The following is a 20218-nucleotide window of genomic DNA, read 5'->3' on the forward strand; positions in this document are numbered from 1 at the left end:
CCAGATCTCCTTTGCCGCAGCTTCGTCTGCACCATACTCACTGAACTCCAGGTGGTAAGACTGTTGTTTTGGGTTTTTTTGAGTGAAAGTGTGTGTTTCCTTAATTCTTTAGGTCTCTTTATTCCTCTCCTTTGCGTTCTCCATTGAGATTAAAAGTTAGTAAAAAAAAAAAAAAAAAACCAAAAAAAAAACCTATAGTAGTTTGTTGTTAGTCTAGTGTTAGCATAGGCCTTCTCCTCCCCTTTCACGCCTCGTGTTTGAGTGTGTGTCGAAGTGTTGGGTAGCCAGCCACTGTTATGGCAGATCAACATAATTTGGTCTTCAGAAAATGCACAGAGTGTGGCCAGAAGGTAGCCCCTGCGGATGGCCACCCTCTGTGCGTTGTTTAGGGGCAGCTCATCTGGCCACTGAGTGCACCATATGTGCGGGGTTTAACCCCAGGGCCTTGAAAGACCATAAGGCTAAATTAATCTTAAAGGGGTTTCTCCCCTCCATGGAGGCGTCTGCCTCCTCATCTTCTGTAGTAGTGGTCAAAGCTGTGACCGCTCTCTCCACTACTGTTATATCCTCTCCTCCCTCCCAGGCTGGGACTCACCCTCCCGACCACTAACCTGGGGAAAGGGAGAAGAAAAAAAAAGAAAGAGAAGCACCTTGAATAAGAGAAAGGGCGGAAGAGATCCCCGGAGCTCTCAGATCCGATGGGTCCTCCTCCAAAGCTTCCTGCACCTTTCAAGCCGACTTCCCCTCTGCTCTGATCTCTGAGGTTTTCCGTGGAGCCGGAGTAGGTTGGGCCTTTGTCTAGGGCCTCCATTCACCGTCCTTCCCAACCGGCATCAGTGGCCTCCTCTAAGTCAACCAGAAGCCTTTCTGAAGCCGACATGGACAGATTGATGTGAAGGTTTTTTCACACTCCGCTTCAGATTGGGGTATTGCTGGCTCCCTCTCCCTCTGGAGGGGGTAGCTCACTGCCACTATTTGCCCCAATTGCTCCTTTTCAGATCCGTCCTCTGGTTTCAGATTTCCTGGATCCGAGAGGTCCTGGAGTCAGGGGGTCAGTGCCGATGGTACCACCTACCTTGACACCGGCAGTTAGCTTGAGGGAGTCTGATCCGATTGGGTTGGATCCGAGCTCTCAGAGCTGTAGCCTGGGCGTTGGATCCGAGAGGTTATGTTTTTTCCCATTCGGCTCTGACTTTATCGGGCCGAGACCTACCCCGCGGAGTCTCGGCGCATCCCTGTGTTGGATCCAGTGAGGGCGTCTTCTCTGTCAGTTGCTTGGGATGTCTCCTTCGGCATTTGATGTGGTGGAAAGGGTTCTCACTAATGGATCGAGGCCCCTGACTATCTCCTTGGAGTCCACCCTGACCCCCTTTATTCTGGGTGCGTCTTCTGCTAGTCTGCCCATGCAGGAACAGCCCGTGATAGACATGCCCGAGACTGTACCCCCCCGAGGCACCCCAAGCGGTTAGTGAGTCCTCTCTGGAGAGTCCCACCGAAGAGGTTCCTCACAAACGTAAGTGCAAGAGGAGGCACTTGGACTCCCCTAAGTCCCTCACGGAGTATACTGACTTGGAGGAAGGGGAAGGCTCCCCAAGATCACCCCCCCCCGAGGATGTTTCATTTGGAAACATCATGGAGTTCCTGTGCTAGCGGGGGAGGGGGTTGGTCTGCCCCCCCAAGCCTTCCTCGGACGGGTCTGTGTTTCTGGAGGCATTCGACACAGGCACAAATACTTCTTGGGTACCCCCCCCCCACGCCATGGACCCCCTGGTGGATCTCATTACCACCAGGGCATGGAAAGAAACAGACTCCATGAAGCCAATCCCAAAACATCCAGATAAAATCTTGAGCCCCCCGGTAGATATACCGAGCTGGAGCAAAGGGTCTCCAGTGGATGCCATGGTGGTAGCGATTGCCATGAAGAAGGAACTGGCTTAGGAGAGTTCCACAGTCCATCCCACAGACCAAGAGTCCAGGATGATGGACCAGTTGGGAAAGAGGACTTATGCTTCAGCCACCTTTTGTGTAAGAGTGCTGAACTATATGGCCCATGTTACCAGACTGCAGCGTGACCTGATCAGAGAGTTCACTGCGTCTCCCCCTGAGTCTATGTCGCCAGAGGATAAACGCACATTCTCTACATGAATGGCCACTCTGAAAGTGGTTACCAACACATCCATGCGAGTCCTTTCTCATGCCACCAAAGGAGCGGCACGGGTGGACGGGTCCGGAATTGCTATGAGACAACACACCTGGCTCAGGCTATGTAATTTTGCAGAACCCTTCAAGGCGTCTTTTGCGAATGCCCCCTATGACAGCTCTTCCTTGTTTGGGAAGACAGTCCGTGACACAATAGTCCAGAGTGAGAAGGACAGGAAGACGCTGACTGCCATCAGGATCTGCTTCTCTAACCCCCAAAGATCCTTCCCAGGAATCAGCAAGGGAAAAGGAAGATGTGCTTCTGGAAGTCTGTGTTCCTGAGACACTCAGGACTCCTTTTACCCTAGAGGCAGAGAGGGATAAGACAGATGCCGGCCCAGAGGCAAGGTGGGGTCCGAAGAACTTTGGGTCTCATGAACCGTTCTCCGTCAGACCCGCGCAGCAGCCCTGAGGGGTTGCCCAACTGCTGTGCTCTGGAGGCAGTCAGGGGCCATTTCTCTATGCACCTGACAGCATGGGAGTCTGTGTCAGCAGACCATTGGGTGCTCCAAATAATATCCAGAGGTTGCACAATTCCCTTTGTGACATGTCCCTCTCTCCCAAAGCACCGCCGGACATTCAACCTGCGCAAATGGAGGCAGCAGCCATCGAAGGAGAAAAGCTGCTAAGCAAATGGGCCATCCAGCCTGTCCCCCCAGATAACTCTGGATCAGGCATCTATTCCAGGTTCTTTTTGGTGCCAAAAAAGACGGGGGACTCCAGGCCTATTCTCAACCTTACCACTCTGAACTTGTCAGTTGCCAAAGAAAAATTCCAGATGGTCACTTTACAATCCATCCTGCCTTACCTGCAGGAAAATGACTGGATGTGCTTTATTGACCTCCAGGATGTGTAATACCATATAAAGTATCACAGACGCTTCAGCTAGGGGCCAAGCACTGCCAGTTCCGGACCCTACCCTTCGGTGTCATCACAGACCCCTAGGGTGTTCACCAAGGTCATGGCAGCAGTAGCGGCTCCCCTGAGGCTTCAGGGCATGCAGGTCTATCAGTATCTGGACGATTGGCTCCTTGCTGCTCCCACCAGGCATTTACTCTGTCAAGCCAGGGAGTATTTCCGGAAGTTGTCAGACTTGCTGGGGGCATCACTATAAATATAGCCAAGTCCTCTCTAGAACCAGTTCAGGTCCTGGACTACATAGGGGCGAGAATAGACGCATTACATTCCAAAGTCTTTCCGACTCCAGGCAGGTTCGGAACCTTCATCTTCGTGTCTTCGCGATTCTTTAGTATCCCTTTCCCCCAGCCGCAGTGGTGTTAAGCACCCTAGGATCCATGGCAGCCACTATCACTCTTCTTCCTTGTGCTTGTCTTCACATGCGGGTTCTGCAGTGGACGTTGGCAGTCCAGTGGTCCTTTTTGGCTTGGCCATTGACTCATCCGATTCAAATAAGCGAGGCATGCACGAAGTCGTCCCTCTGGTGGCTCCACTCTCTGGAGATAGTAGAGGGATGGTCCTTTTATTGTAGCCCCTCCCCAAGCCACGTTGATCATGGACGCCTCCCGAGGACGGGGGGGGCATTGGTCTGGCAGGAAAGTCCAAGGCAAGTCGTCCCTGTATGAGACCAGTCTGCATATCAATGTTCTGAACATGAGGGTGCTCTTAAGATGAGGGTGGTCTTACTAGCATTGCAGGCCCTTCATGCCTTTCTTCCTCTGGGAACTATTGCGGTTCAGACAGACAACATGTTAGTGGTCTGGTACATCAACAAACGGGGAGAAACCAGATCATACCCCCTTTGTCGAGAGACCATGGGAGTGTGGGAATGGGTGATCTCCACCAACCATTTTCTGATAGCAAAATACATTCCGGGTCGGTCCAACATACTAGCGGACAAGTTGAGCAGAACTATCCTAATGCCTTACGAGTGGTCTCTGAATCCTTATGTAGCTGAGCAGATCTTCCTCGAGTGGGGTCGGCCTTGCTGTGATCTCTTCGCATCTCCTTCCAACGCAAAGTGCAGCGAGCTCTTCCTTCTGATCCCCCAGAGACTTTCTGGTCCATGCTTGGCCTCCCAGTCTTCTTTATGTATATCCTCCATTACCCCTCATGACAAAGTTTTTACAGAAGGCTCGTCGGTTGGGAAGCAGAGTCATCCTCATTGCCCCATTCTGGCCTTGCCAGATGTGGTTTCCCAGTCTGTGGTCATTTTGTAGCACCTCCTTGGATCCGATTCCGGATCTTATTTCACACCCATCGGGGATTCCTCTTCCAGACCTGAGCAGTCTGAAGCTCACAGCTTGGCTGCTCCAGTTCCATTGATTGCCAGGACTCCTGGACTTTCTTCCCCCGTTAAGTCTATTCTGGTTGCAGCCTATAAGTCATCTACCAGAAAAGTTTACCCTAGTAAATGGAAGCATTTTTTGATCTGGGCTACTCAGAGAGATTTAGATCCTTTTACGGCTCCGCTGCCAGCGGTACTTGAATTTTTAGCACACCTTTTCTAGCAGGGCGCCAGCTCTTCTGCATGGAAAGTTCAACTGGCTGCCATTTCTAATTTCCATGTAGGCGAAAACAATCGGGTCTTTGGCTTCTTCCAGACTTTGCAAAACCTTCATTAAAGGGACCTTTCTTTTACTGCCTCCGGTTAAGGACCCCACTCCTCCTTGGGATCTTAGTTTTACAGGTGTTAGTTGCTCTGCCCTTCGAGCCAGCTGCCTCTGTGGACTTGAAATTTTTGTCTTGGAAAACAGCTTTCTTAGTGGCTATCACCTCGGCTAGAAGAGTGTCAGAACTACAAGCATTATCTGTTAAACCCCCTTATATGGTTTTTCATAAGGTCAGGGTCTCACTTCAGACTAATCCTTATTTTTTGCCTAAAGTGGCTTCAGAATCAAATATTAATCAATCAATCTGCCTGTCTTTTTTCCAAATTTTCTTAACAAGGGGGAATATAAACTACATTTGTTAGATGTACATAGGCAGTTATGTTTCTACTTATACAGGACGAAGCCCTTTCGCAAGTCTGACTAATTGTTTGTATCCTTCGCTAGACCTTTTCTAGGCAAACCAGTTTCCAAGGTGATAGTTGCCAAGTGGATTTCCCTTTGCATTCTGAAGGTTTACAAATATAAAGGTATGCTTTTTCTGGGGAGGGTTCATGCCCATTATACCAGGTCCATGGTTACGTCAGCTGCTTTTTGGTGCAGAGTATGCTTAGGTGATATTTGTTGAGTGGCTACTTGGTCCTCATCTCATACTTTCATTTCTCATTATAAATTGGAAATGGTTTCCAGAGGGAGAGCATCCTTTGGCTGCACGGTGCTCCGGAATATCCTTCCATGAGTGCCTCCCAAGGTTATGGTAGCTGGAGACTCTGTCCCACAGGTTGATGACCAAATGAAGTTAACTGCTTCAGATAAAGAAGTTATGTACTTACCATAACATTCCATCTGAGTAGTTAGACTTCATTTGTCATCAGCCGTCCCTCCCTCCTTCCCCCTGGCCTTGTTATTGGGGTCCATAGGTCTCAACCTGCTAAGAGGCCAATGTGGAACACAGATCATTGCAGTGTGTGACAAACAGTCAAAATGTGGAACACCCACTTTTCGTGACAAAAGTGTACCTTTACCATGGCCATGGCCTTTCAACCAAAATATATGTACACACACACACACACACACACACACACACACACACATATAATCTGGAGCACTTGGCTGCTCAGATACAGCATGTAAAAGACAGCAAAACTGTCTCTTTTGACAGCTTGCATGTTTTGTTTTTTTTATTTTTATTAATTATGCAGTACTTTTCACGAGTGTCATGGCAATACAGAAATTACTTTTCACATTAGAAACACACTGTGCTGGTGGAAGGGATTTGTAACAGAAGCAGAGCTTTAATCAGCAATCATTCTGATCTCATCTGCATTTATAATGTGCTGACTAAGGTAGCCAAGAAAGCAAATGACTACTATTACTTGAGGACAGACCAGATCATATGGATGTGTGTGTCATTTCCAGTCGTTTCTGCATGTAAGAGCATTCTCTTTGTACAGACCATATGTATCATACAGCCATAGAGGGATATTAAACTATGTGATGTATTTGCACTACAAGTCAACCCTCCGCATGTTACTATGTATGCATACTGGGGTTAAGGCAACAAATAGTGAAAAAAAAACACCCTGATCAGTGCTTAAATGATGTCCCCTCTCATTTGTCACTTGCGCTGGTGCATACAGAAATGAACAGGCATATAGACCAAGAGATGGTCTGGTGGTCAGCAGGCACTGGGAGCAAGCCATCAATGCCAGATCTTTGCTAGCAAGATTAATTTACTTTGTAAATTTTTCTTCAATGATATTTTTTTTTCAAAGAAAGAATTAACTTCTACATCAGTCTTATAAAAAGACATATACTATGTTGGGTTCCTGTCAGTGGTGCAGGTAAAATAAAGGAAGTAGGAATTCCTTTCTTACATAGCTTAGTTTTCAGTCAATGTAGTCACTAACTATGACATGCTTTCTTAAAAAAATTATCAGTAATAAATGAGTTATATCCATACATGGCTGTTGAGTAGACAGATGTAAAGAGGAGTGCTTTTATTTTTATGACAATCTCTGCTAGCACCTCACGGTTTGTTACTTCAGCATCCAGGATTCCATTTTTCAACTTGACAGTATGACAAAAAATAACAGTTCTAGTTGTAGCTTTGCTGCTTTCATAAAGGCCAGTGTAACAGTGTTTTACTGCTTAGCTTACTGGATTTAATTTAGTGATTCTTCCTTTAATGAATTTGTGGTCGATTAAACCAACTGTTGTGCTATTCCGAATTGTGCAGCCGTTGCTATGCTTAATTAGAACACCACTGTGCAACACTTAGCATCTTAACAACCAAACAGCGGCACGTTGCGGCAACTGCAACATAGAACAAGAGTAAAATCTGACTTTATTAAAATCAAGGCAAAACAAGTTTACTGGTTAAGCGCTTTCATATAATTATGCAGATGAAAGCACTTAACCAGTAAACTTGTTTTATGAGTTAATAAAGTCGGTTTCTTGCTCTGTGATGAAGTTACTGTTTTTTGGTTGTTAAGATGCTAAGTGTTGCACAGCGTCAGCGGTGTTCTAATTAAGCGGAGCAATGGCTACACAATTCAGTACAGCGGAACAGTGGGTTTAATCAACCACAAATGCGGAGCACTCCGCACAATCTGGAGCACTTGGCTGCCCAGTTGGGGTCATTCATCTGAAGTGACTAAGAGATAGTGCCTTTGCGGCCCTCTTGCGTTTTCTTGTGGGTCAGGTTTTTGCTGATCGGGCTCATTTGTTAGGTGGCAAACTCAATCTGAAGGAAGGAAGGAGGTGCAGTGGTATTATGGGTAAAGGGAGGAGCTTGGAGCTCGGATCTGATGCTGGTGAAACTGCCGTCTCGGATCAATCCCGGATCAGTAACCCACGGGTTTCGGACAAACTAAGTCTAACTACTCAGATGGAACATTATGGTAAGTACGTAACTTATTTTTATATATATATATATATATATATATATATATATATATATATATATATATATATATATTTATGATTCTCATTTTTAAGTTATTGAAGCTTTGTGTCTCTTTCAGGTCTTGTATGTTTGATAGGAAGCCAGCACTGCTTTGTAACTGCACTTGTATTCTGGCCAACCTTTTTAAAATGTATTATTGTGTTATGCCTTCCTTTTTTCCCCTCTTGACAATCTGGGATTGTCTATATTGTTAGTAAAATGTTGTTTGGTGTTATTGCATAGTCATACAAAATTTTAACAGTTTTGTTAAACCTTACATTTCTGTGAGTGACTGTTTGTGTCATATTGTCTAATAAAATATACTTAACAAGAATAAGTGCAATGTTATGCATTTTGTGGACAGAATAGATTTTCACATTGATAGCATATGTCATAATACCCTTAATTTTGACAGAAAAAGAAAAACAAAAGTGTTTGTCACCTTATGTGTGAGAGAGAGCAGTTGCAAAGGGCAGCATAATTTTGTGGCACATTACAGGAAGGGTGTGCAATTGTGAATGTATTACTTCTTGTACAGGCTACTGGTGAGACATCATCAGGAATACTTGGCCAAATTGTATAACTTTCATTAAATGAAGTGAGATTATTTGGAAATGGTTATAGATTTGTTAATAGGAAATATGGGAGTATAATTTAAACATTAACTTTATTTCCAAGGATTCCTGATACTACAAGAGTTCTGTCTTTTGTTGTAAAGCATTTGTTACTGCACTTGAGCTCTAAACTAGTTTATTGTACACTAAGAGGGTTTTTCTATATTCTGGTAGGGGCAGCAAGCCAATTCAACCCATCTGAGTTGGGAACTGCTGGTGGAAGGCTTATTGTGTGTTTATCTGATTGGACTGAGGCTTAACCATGTAAAAGTCTTTCATTCTGCTGGTATAAAAGCTGTATATTTTGTGAGACTGTGCTCATGTATTCAGAGCTTCCTCATGCCTGGCCTGGACACTTGTGACTACAACACCTTGGTTTGTATATCTGTTGACCTACAAAGTTGATTTTTTTTGCACTTGCTCTGTTTCAGTGCTATTTAACACTTCTGTGCTGCATGTATTGATTTTGTTGAATTTATCACTGTTTTTAGCCTGCACTTGCTAAACAAAATGTCATCTGTTTGTTAATGTATTGCTCTTAAGTCATTTTAACAGTATTATGATATTTCATAACCTCCTCTGATACTGCAGTAGCTGTTCAGAGTTTGCCAAAGTTTTCATGAGTTTGCCAAAATAGTTCTACATTTTACAGTTTTTCTGTGTTTCTGTGTTTGCAGAAGCTCTCCTACATTTGGCACTTTTTTCTGTATTTATGAACATTTCTCAGGGTTTGTGAACTTATTCCCAAGGATTCCTGATACTGCAAGAGTTCTTCCTTTTTTGATAAAGCATTTATTTCTGCACTTGAGCTCAAAACCAGTTTGTTTTACATTGAGTTTTTTTCTGTTCTCTGGTCAGAGCAGAATTCTGATTCAACCCATCAGAGCTGGGAACTGCTGGTGGAAGGTATATTGTGTGTTTAACTGATTAGCCTGAGGACTTAACTGTGTAGAACTCTTTCATCTAGCTGGTATTTCTGTATTTCAGAACATTTCTTAGAGTTTGTGAACTTGCTTCTAAGAAGACCTGATACTGCAGGAGTTCTGAATTTTTTAAAAGCGTTTATTACTGCACTTGAGCTCAAAACCCTTTTATTTTATATTGAGGGTTTTTCTGCACTCTGGTGGGAGCAGCAGACAGATTCAACCCATCCAAGTTGGAAACTGCTGGTGGAAGGCTTAGTGTATATTTATGTGATTGCCCTGAGAGCTTAACTGTGTAAAAGTCTTTCATCCTGGTGGTATAAAAGCCTCATGTTTGCGTGGTTACCCATGCCTTGTATAAAAGCAAACCTGTGCAGTTTAAAATCCTCTACAGGAAATGCTCTCCATAGTCTCCCACCATTCATAGCTTCTCGATTCTCGAAGACCTGCCAGTTTGTGCAGAGGGCAGTACCACTGCAGACCATCTAATAAATATACTACTAAGCACTCCCATTTCGTCCTTTAAGTGATTCTTCCCTGCTCCTTCCCATCTACTAAGACTCTGGTGTAATGGATAGCTGCTTACCTGTCATGTCTGTTTCTGATATATCTGTATCCTGATATAGTGTAGTAACTGCCTCGTGTTCACTGACAGCCATTTAATTTTAGGACAGACAAACAGTGTGTGAGAGATGTAGATACCCAATGTCAGTGGGGGCAAAGCTGTCACACACACACAAAAAATGCAAACTAGATTGTCAGCTTTACACCCAAAACACTCACTGCTAACGCTAAGCAACAAACACATACACCCACATATGTGGAGGTGCCCTCATGTTATCTACCCAAACCTTCAAGACCTCCTAAAAGCATCTCTCAGTGGCCCCACACATGCTCAAAAAAGACAGCACCTCAGATAACACATAACTCTGAAAATCAATGTAACCCCACTTCTTAGCCCGTAGGGCAACACATCTCACAGCAAAACATTCTAGTTATTGGGGATTCCATTGTAAGATTATGTCCCCCTTACCAGGCTAAGCAAGGAGAACATCACAATGTACTCTCTGTCTGGAGCCAGGATCCACCAGATCATGCATGCACTTAGGTCTCTAAACCACAAATACCATTGTGATATGGTCATGGTCCATGTGGGTGTAAACGACTTAAGATGTACCTTACTGGACTATATGAATAGAGACATAATGGAATTCTCTGAATATGTATACCAGGCGGGTGTGAATCTAGCCTTGGTGATGAAGCAGTACCAGCAAAAGTAATTGACTTCAACAGTTAGCTTAGTTTCTGGTGTCATAACAAGGGGATCTACTATCTGTCAGCTTGAGGAGATATGATTGACAAACCATGATGCTTTGCCAGAGATAGTTTGTCATCACTTGGCTTCCTGATACTGACACAAACGTTTAACTATTCTCATAGTGCCTTTTTTAGGCTGTGCCAAGTTGTTAAATCCTCCAATATAACAAAATCGCTCACGACTACCTAAAGGTTTTGCTGCTCAGTGCTAGGAATTTAAATTAAAAAATGCACTTCCTGGAAGCACTCCTCACCCTGGAGAATGCAGACATATGTGCAGTCACAGAAACATGGTTCAGAACTATGGAAAAGCACCCTGGTTATCAAAGGCTACATCGCCTTTCATACATTTTGATCCCCCTCAGCTCAGTGTTCATAAAGGACAAGTACACTGCTAGACTTGTCCAGCAACATGACTCATTTGAGCTGCTCCATGCCCAGGTTGCCATAGGTGCAACTCCCTGTCATATCCTTGTTTGCTACAGATCCCATAACATGAGTCTGGAAAATCACACCTCCTACCTAAACCTACTGGAATCCCTTAACATTCAGCCTAACACCACACTTTTGGGTGACTTCAACTACCCCTCCGTAAACTGGGAGACTTGTGTAACCCATAATTCACTTGCTCAGAGGTTTTTGGGCTTCGTCAGTGCAAACACCCTGGAGTAACTAGTTAGCTCCCCAGCTAGAGGTATAAATATTCTAAACCTAATATTCAAACATGTGGAATGCTGCTCCCTCCCATGCATTATACTCCTCCCTGGTAAGATCTGACTACAAAGTAATCTCCTTTAGTATTATAGCCCCCATCAAACTCCAAACCTATTAAGAACTTTGCTAAGGCCAATTACCTCAAACTAAGTGACAGCTTATTAAACTTCCAAGCCCCTCCGAATCCGGATGACACCGAGGCCTACTCTGAGCTGTACACACAAGTGCTGTACAACCACATTCATGGCTGCATAGGGGAGGCAGTAGCTGTGCAAGTCAAAGATGTGACTACTGGCAAAAATAAACCACCCTAGTGGGCCCCCTAGCATAAGTAGGCTATTCAACAAAAGGAAAAAAAAATCCTCTCCAAAGCCACGAAAGAACAGATAAAACAGTGCAAAAAGACAGTCTCCAGTCTAAACAAATTAGAGAGCTGGTTGAATCTGCCAACATAAACTGTGAGGCAAAGATAGCCTCCCAGGTGAAAGATAACCATAAGGCTTTTTTTAACTACGTTCATAACCTCATGGGAAACACTCAGCAATGTGCTGAGTTAATCGTGAATGCCAACACCTCAGCCTGAAATTATAGCAAACCTGCTGTCCAACAAGTTCAGTTCATACTTCCCCCCCCAATCACCTCCTACCACACACAAAGAAATATCTGCAACTATTCCCCTACAGGTCATTATGAAGGCACAGGTCTTTACTGCACCCGCTAAAGCTAAAAGACACAGCTTCCATGGGTCCTGATAACATTCCATGATACTTAGCTTAAAACACTTCTATCAGGGTCATTAGAAACCCTCTTTAACCACAGCCTACTGAAGGGCTTTGCCCCAGAGGAATGGAAGACTCCAGCAGTTATGCACAAGAGGGGCCCATCAACTGACCCATGGAACTATAGACTCCTAAACTTGACCAGTCTTATTTGCAAGGCCATGGAGAAAATTATCATGGACCTTATCAATAATGACATAGGAACTCTCAAATCACTGGACCCGGTCCAATTTTGCTTTGTCAAAGGGAGGTCTTGCCTGCTCAGTCTGCTGGACGACTTCAAGAAAGTTACAAGGGCCATGGATGAAGGTAAAACAGTACACACCACTTACCTAGACCTGGCCAGAGCTTTTGACACAGTGCCCCCCTTGTGGATCATAGATAAACTTACTAAGTTGGGCATAAACCCCTACATCGTCAGATGGGCTCTCTGACAGGGCACGTTGTCCAGATAAGTGAATCCACGTCCGATAGAAAACCTGTTACTAATGGTGTCCCACAGGGCTTAGTGTTAGGACCCCTCCTGTTTGGTGTATACTTCTCTGAAGTGAAGACCTATGTTGGGGACCTGTGGCTCTTCATGTTCTCTGATGACTGTAAGCTGGGACTCTGGGAGCAATCACTGATTCCCCATATGAAGTTGACATCCTACAATTTTCTTCTTCTCCTTTCGGCTTTCCTGTTAATGGTCTCCACAGTGGAACAACTGTCTGCAGAATGATTGTCAATCAGTATCAAGTTGGCAGCCCGTTGCCCAACCTTCCACAGAAGGCACACACATACACACTCACAGCTAGGGCCAAGTTAGAATGTCCAGTCTACCTGCAACATGTTTTTGGGATGTGGGAAGAAACCAGAACACCCAGAGGAAACCCACGTGACTGCAGGGAGGACATGCAGATTCCACACAGAAGGAGATGCACGCACTCGAGGCCCTTCTCAGTATGGAGAACATCGATGTCTGTGCTGTGACAGAAACCTGGTTCAAGGCTCCTGAGAGCACCCCAGCACTATCAGGTTTTACCTCATATCATGCGTTCCGGCCCCAAAACCCAGACAATACCAAGAAAGGAGGAGGGGTATCCATATTCATCAAGGACACCCACACCTCAAGATTGGTGGCATCGCACGATGCATCGGAAATCATCCAGGTGCAATTAACCATAGGCAAGATTGCTCTGCAATTTGTAGCATGTTACAGGCCACCCTCGCAAACTCAGGAACCTCATATGGCCTTCCTGAAAACACTGGAGGGGATAAATGTATCTCCAAACACCATCATACTAGGTGACTTCAACTACCCTAATATAGACTGGGAACACTACTCAAGCCCAAACACTCTAGCCCAAGAGTTTCTGGAATTCATAAACTCAAATGCCATGGAACAACTAGTCACCATCCCCACAAGAGGAGAAAACATACTTGATCTCATCATCACGAACATGGGAGCACAATGTTCAACGCCGGAAGTATACCCCTCACTGGTGAGATCTGATCACAAACTAATCTCGCTGGAGGTCCTCATCCCGCCCCCACCCGAAATGAATAAGACCACAGTAAAGAACTTCTTGAAAGCCAACTTCACACTTCTAAAGACTAGTGTGGTCTCCTTTAAGGCCCCTGAGCCGGCGGTTAACATTACTCAAACCGCTGAATCACTTACAAATGCCTTCTACCAGCACCTGCAGGCCTGCATGGATCAGGCAATCCCAAGCAAAACAAAGACTCTTTGTACCAAAGGCAAGCGTCCAGTCTGGTGGACCCCAGCCATAAACAAACTCTAAAACAAAAGGAGAAAGCTACTACAAGATAGAGCAAAATCCTTAAAAGGTAAGACACCGCTGATCACTATAAGTAAAAAGCTAAGAGCGCTCATAAAATCATCCAAAGCTAATTTTGAGAAAAAAATAGCTAAGGACTCTAAAGACAACCATAAGGCATTCTTTAGCTATGTCAGAAACCTAGGAGGAAACTCCCAGATATGCTCAGAATTAGTTCAAAATGATGTGAAGATTACTGATCCTACAGACATTGCCAACATACTGGCTGACAGGTTCAGTGCAAACTTCTCCCCCCCCCCCCTAAAGGAGAGATATCTATACCAAATGATTGTAGCCCCCCAAACATCTCTAACGCCCAGGTGAGAACTGCTCTCTCAAGGCAAAGAACACAGCATCCATGGGACCTGATGGTGTCCCCGGCTGTGTGCTCCATGAACTCAACGAGGAATTAAACCCACAGTTAGGACAGCTGTTTAATCTTAGTCTCACCTCCGGATCATTACCCAGGAGTGGCGCAGCGACTGTGGTCCCACTCCACAAAGGCGGTGCCTCCACCGACCCTGGAAATTACCGTCCCATTAGCTTGACAAGCCTTATCTGCAAAGCCATGGAGAGGATCATAATGGATCTCATAAATAAAGACATAGGGAACTTGCAGACTTTGGATCCAACCCAGTTTGGCTTTGTCAAAGGCAGATCATGCCTTTTAAACTTGGTTGACTTTTTGAAACAGTCACCAAGGCCATTGACGAGGAAAGGCAGTCCATACAGCCTACCTAGACCTGGCGAAGGCTTTGATACAATACCTCACTCGGGTATCATTGAAAAACTCATCAACTTAAATGTAAACCCATACATTACAAGATGGGTTGCAAACTGGCTGAGTGACAGAACCCACAGGGTCAGAGTTGCTGGCGCCATGTCAGACTCAAAGCCTGTCACAAGTGGTGTCCCACAGGGCTCAGTCCTGGGCCCACTCTTGTTTGGCATCTACTTTTCTGAAGTACAAGCAAACACAGGAGGGTTATGGCTGACAAAGTTTGCAGATGACTGCAAACTGGGCCGTAGTTGAAAACACATCCAACACAGATATCCTTCAGAAGGGTCTCACAGAAAGCGGATAACTGGTGCCAGAGCCATGGCCTAAAGTTAAATGCCAAGAAATGCATAGTCATACCCTTCGGGAAAAATAAGGTTACCCCTAGCTACCATATAGGTGGCAATCCCTGAACACAGAAGAAGTTATTAGGGACCTGGGAACCCAGGTTGACAGTAACCTTTCATTCGACACTCATATTGCTAAATTAGTTAGGAAGACCTTCTACATTGCCCACCTTATCATGAAGGGATTCACATCTAGATCAAGGGAAGTCATAGTCTCCCTATACTCATCAGTCATCAGACCAATGATCGAGTACAATGCCCCATTCGGAATGTATCTGACCCGACACTTGCAGCAGCTGGAGAGGCCACAAAAGTTCCTCACCAAAAGGATAAAGGGTCTCAAAAATCTGTCTTATGCTGCCCGACTGAAAGAACTCCAGTTATATTCAGTTGCTTACCGCTTGCTCAGAGGTGACCTATGCCTGACATACAAGGCCATGTCAAACCCAGATTTGATGAACATGCTTCATCTCAAAAATCTAGATCCCTCAGAGCCACAAGGGCGGAGACTTAAACCTCGACACGGTTATTAATAGGACGTGCTGGAGGGATAGATTCATCACCCAAAGACTCCCTATGCTGTGGAACAAAATCCCGGTTTATGTGAGGCAGAGCACCTCGCTGGCCTTGTTCAAGAGGAATCTTGACCAATGGATGGGAGATCGCAGATACACCCCAGGGGTTACCTCAGTGTCACTGCTCGACAGAGGCACAGCAAAATAATGGGCATAGTTTCTCCAAACTAAAGGGGTGGCGTAAGCCACAAAACTATGGGCTAGGCTTATAAATGCCCTCGGGCAGATAGCCTAGTATGAACCTATGAACCTATGAACCAAAGCCGAGAATCGAATCAGAGAACCTCTTGCTGTGAGGTGGCAATGCTAACTGCTGCACCAATGCGGCCACCCTGACATCCTACAAACAGGCCTAAAAATGATAACTGTCTGGTGCCAAAACCATGGTCTGAGACTAAATGCTAAAAAATGCTTTATCATACCCTTCAATAAATAAAATATCCCTGCAAGTTATAATATTGATAGCAAACCCCTAAAAGTAGACTCATTTGTAAACTTTGATCACCAGGGAGCTATGGTAGTGAGGGAATCCTTTTGTGTGGCTCAACTGATAAGTAAAGGCACGGTATCAAGATCAAAGGAAGTCCTAGTGCCATTGTACTTGCCTCTCATCAGGCCTATAATCGAGTACACTGCTCCCCTCTGCATTTACCATTCCAGGCACTTACACCAATTAAAAAAGCCCCAGAGGTTTTTCACTAAAAAAATATAAGGCATAAGACACAAGTCTTGTACAGACTACTAAAGGCCCTGTCTCTTTACTCCGTTTCGTATTGTTTATTGAGAAGGGACTTATGCCTGGCCTCCAAGGCACTCTGTGATCTATCCCTGATGAAAATCATATATTCACAAGAAATATTATACAAAGGTTACACATTCCATAGACCTGAATGTTACTGGTGATTTGAACAGAACTTGCTGGAGAAAAAGATTTGTATTCCAAAGGCTACCTCATCTATGGACTAAAGTTCCCATCTTCTTAAAACAAAACCCATCTCTCACTCTATTCAGAAAGAATTTCGATAACTAGATTTGGTACCATAAATTAATTTCTGAGGTAGTGCCCATATCCCTTATGGTCAGCAACAGTCTGTAAAATCACTCGGGGCTCCAGCACTAAAGATCCACTACCCTGATACTAACCCATTGCATATCTGGGGAATTAATATACTATTTTCATATCCTGAGTATTATTGGTCAGGCTTGTAAAGGCTCTTGTGCCATTAGCCTAGTAATCACCTATGAACCTGTAACTTTAGGAATGTCCATACTGCAGATGACAAGGGAGAGGGTGCATGATCTGAACACATTCCATCCTTACAGGAGAAGTAGACAGTGCAGATTTAAAGTGGGAGGAGGGAGAAGTGTGGCAACTTGAAGGGGAGAGATTCAAGAATGATAGCAGGCAATGCTGTTTCATATGGAGTATGCTGGGAACAGTAAATATAATACCAAACTGAAAGGTGTTAAGTTCTTGTGATATATGGAAAAATGTGCATGTGGGGAGGGAAGACTCCTGAAGGACAGTTGTGACACTTCATTGTACATTATAGAACTCAGGGAGAATTTCCGAACTGCAACTGTGTGTGGGTGTGGGTGCATGCGTGCATGTACACACACACTCATGTGAATATATACAGTATGTCTGTGCACATTATTTCAAATGCCTTTGCTGGATTGTTCAAGATGCCGTATGCCATATCAACTGTTTTTTTTTTCTTGTGACAGGGGAAGTTGCTGTGAAATGGTTTGAAGCTGTTCAGACAGGGTTGCCCATGTGCATTTTGGGAGCAGTATTTGGCTCACTGCGTTTGGACACCAGGTACACAATTGATCCTTAGCTTATTTTACTGCAGCACTTACTTTGTCTTTCATACTGTTTTGATTATTTTGTAGTCAACTGTAAAGTACTGATCTTGATGTTAATTGATTCACCTTATTATTGTTCATTTCCAAAGTTCTGAGACATTATACCGGTTATCTTGCAGAAAGAGATAGAAATTATATAGGATACTCCTTGAATAGATTAACCACCCCTGATGTTTTTGCAGTCCATTTAGTTATTGGCTCAAATTGAGGATTCTCTACTTCTCAGAGTCATATTAGCTGTCTGGTCTCTAGTTAGAACATGCTGGGGAAGCCACGAGCTTGTACTGAAATTCTTAGGCGTTTTCATTTTACATTGTCCATTTAAATCCACTAGGAAGGGATTTGCTGCTCCGCGGTGTTAAGTTTGGTTGCCTTCTGCCCCTTGACAAGTCTGCCTTCTAGTGACCCACATTCATTTCAAAGCTGGGGTCATGACACTATAGATCACTGTTTTGCTGTGGTGCCCCTGGGCTGAGATGTTGACTGGACTAAAAATAGAACATTTTTTTATTGAAGAAGAATTGTTTCCACTGTAGAACATGTTGATTAATGTGCAGAAAAGAGAGATGTTATGTGGGAGATTCACCTTAATGACTAATCTTTGAGATTATCTGTTCTAGCAGATTCAAAATATAAAGCCATTCTAGGCACACGTCTGTCTGTGGTTTCAGAATTCCATCAGTCCCAAACAGCACTCCCACTTGCCTTCACTGCTGTTATGTCGCTACAATGAAACCACTGTTTTCTCTACATTCTCCTCAGTTTTTGCCTGATTGTATCTTTTTTTCATCTATCTGATGAGATCTCATCCCCTCAGGTCTAGAATGTGAGGCAGATCCAACAAAATATGCCCTCCCTCTCTCTCTGTCACACACCCAGTAACCAGTTATCATCTCAGCTGTCTGATGAGCAACCATCCCCTTAGGTCTAACACTGTGACATGGGTCTAACAATATGAATTTCTCACCACCCAGTCTCTGGCAAGACTCCTAAAATGCAGAATGAGGTTTGTGGTTACAGATTGGAACTGCTACTAGAGATATCCTCACACAAAAATTTGTCATAATGGTGTGTACCTAAGGTAACTTCTTCAAGGTATCCCTTACAGCAAATCTGAAACCTGGGACAGAACAGCAGCAGGAATAACCACATAAGCGACTACCTGTTGAGAATCCCTCTAGTATATTTTTCCAGAGGAGGTCATTCTGCTAGAAATCATATCAAGTTTGCAAAACCTCATAACCGAGTATATGTTAAGACTCTATTTATAGCTACAAACCGACTTCCAATGTCACGTTATTTAAGAAGGCCATTCTGTAACTACAGATACATTTGACTGAGTCTTAGCCACCTTTGATAAGCACTCTTCTCGTAAAAACAGTGTCTTTTTAAAATAATTTTTTGATTCCTTATTTGTTAATATTATATCCTTCTTGTCCTTCATAAACATACCCAAAATTTCACAACATTTATGCAAGTGATGTCGTTCTCTGTACTACATAGCAGTTAAGCTGCATAATGGCATCTGGACTGTTAGGAAAGCTCTGCTTATTGTCTTGAGTTATTTAAAGCACATGATTTGTTTTGATAATAACCCTAATTATATGAAAGTGGATAAATGGTAATATTTCTTCTTGCATGTTCTCTCAGTCTGCATGGCAGGTGTTCCAGGCAAAGTGGCTGATGGAACAGCAGTCTTCATGGAACTCCTGTGAAGAACTGGTCTCAACTGTTAATCGCACCAGCATAATAGGGGCCTGACATTACCACCATTAGCCACTTATACCCCAGCCCATGTTTCCTTTAGGTACAAAACCAGAGAGATCCAGAGAAAAAGATGAGTGGCCTGAGGAACACACTTTGGCCACAGCAGAAGCATCCACCTGTTGCTGGAGTAGATTACCAACTTGCTATGGTGGCAGATACTGCTTAATTAACTTTTTCTTTTCATAGCTGGAAGAAGATATGGCCAAGGGATAGGTAGTTTGTTCTCTGGTCAAGCTAAAGTTGGTACTTGCTTCCTAGGAAAACATAGCAATACTCAGTAAAACAGGAATTTTGTAATAGTCACCTCACCACCCACCCACACATAAACCACTGCAAAGGGCACTTTACTTGCTTTCTCCAACCCCCAAAAGTAAAATAAACACAGTTTTTTCCATAAACAGTAGTTCTAAACAACTTTTTATGACAAAAGTAAAAAAGTTCATTAAAATACTTTCTGTAGCTTTGAAATAACCGTTTTACAATAAAAACTAGCTTAAACATAAAAAAGGTCATTTGGAAGTTTTTCCCCCCAGAGGGAACTTGTCTGCCCAGCAATGGAACAGTGTTTAGCCAGTGTTGATGGCTGTTAAGCCCGTAGTGGAGCACTCTGCTCAGTGGCTGGAAAGCTATGAAGGGCTTGGCATCCAAACTAGTCTTTTTAGTCAGCTTAGCTTTTGCTAACTAATGGTTTGAGTGTGTTGAAGGTATCTTGAAGCTTTGGAAGCTGGCTGGCCGTTACTTCCTATGCAAGACATAACCAGTATAGATTAAGCTACTGCAGCAGTGATCATGCAGACATTTATTACTATTGTAAGTTTACTTAGATATGTGTACTTTCTACACTCTGCAAGCTGCTTCCAAGACCAAATGATCCTGTGAACAACCAGGTAAGATTTATATAAAAACTGTGCTGCAGCTGGAAGTAAAAGAAAAAAAATCATCTGATTTAGAAGCTTTAGTATCTAATGTAGACTTCAGAACAGCAGAACCTGAGGCAATGTA

General features: G+C 43.9%; 1 protein-coding gene across 1 annotated transcript in view; it reads left to right on the forward strand.

The window, feature by feature from the left end:
- COQ4 (coenzyme Q4) overlaps window positions 1-20218 on the forward strand; it is a 390712-nt gene that overhangs the window by 272263 nt on the left and 98231 nt on the right. The window contains exon 6 of the mRNA XM_044058249.1: window positions 17309-17402. Within this exon, the coding sequence (XP_043914184.1) occupies window positions 17309-17402 (94 nt within the window). The remainder of the gene's footprint in view (window positions 1-17308; window positions 17403-20218) is intronic.

Source organism: Protopterus annectens, chromosome 16.part0, assembly GCF_019279795.1.
Source record: "Protopterus annectens isolate FY-2018-M chromosome 16.part0, PAN1.0, whole genome shotgun sequence".
Taxonomy (NCBI): domain Eukaryota; kingdom Metazoa; phylum Chordata; order Ceratodontiformes; family Protopteridae; genus Protopterus; species Protopterus annectens.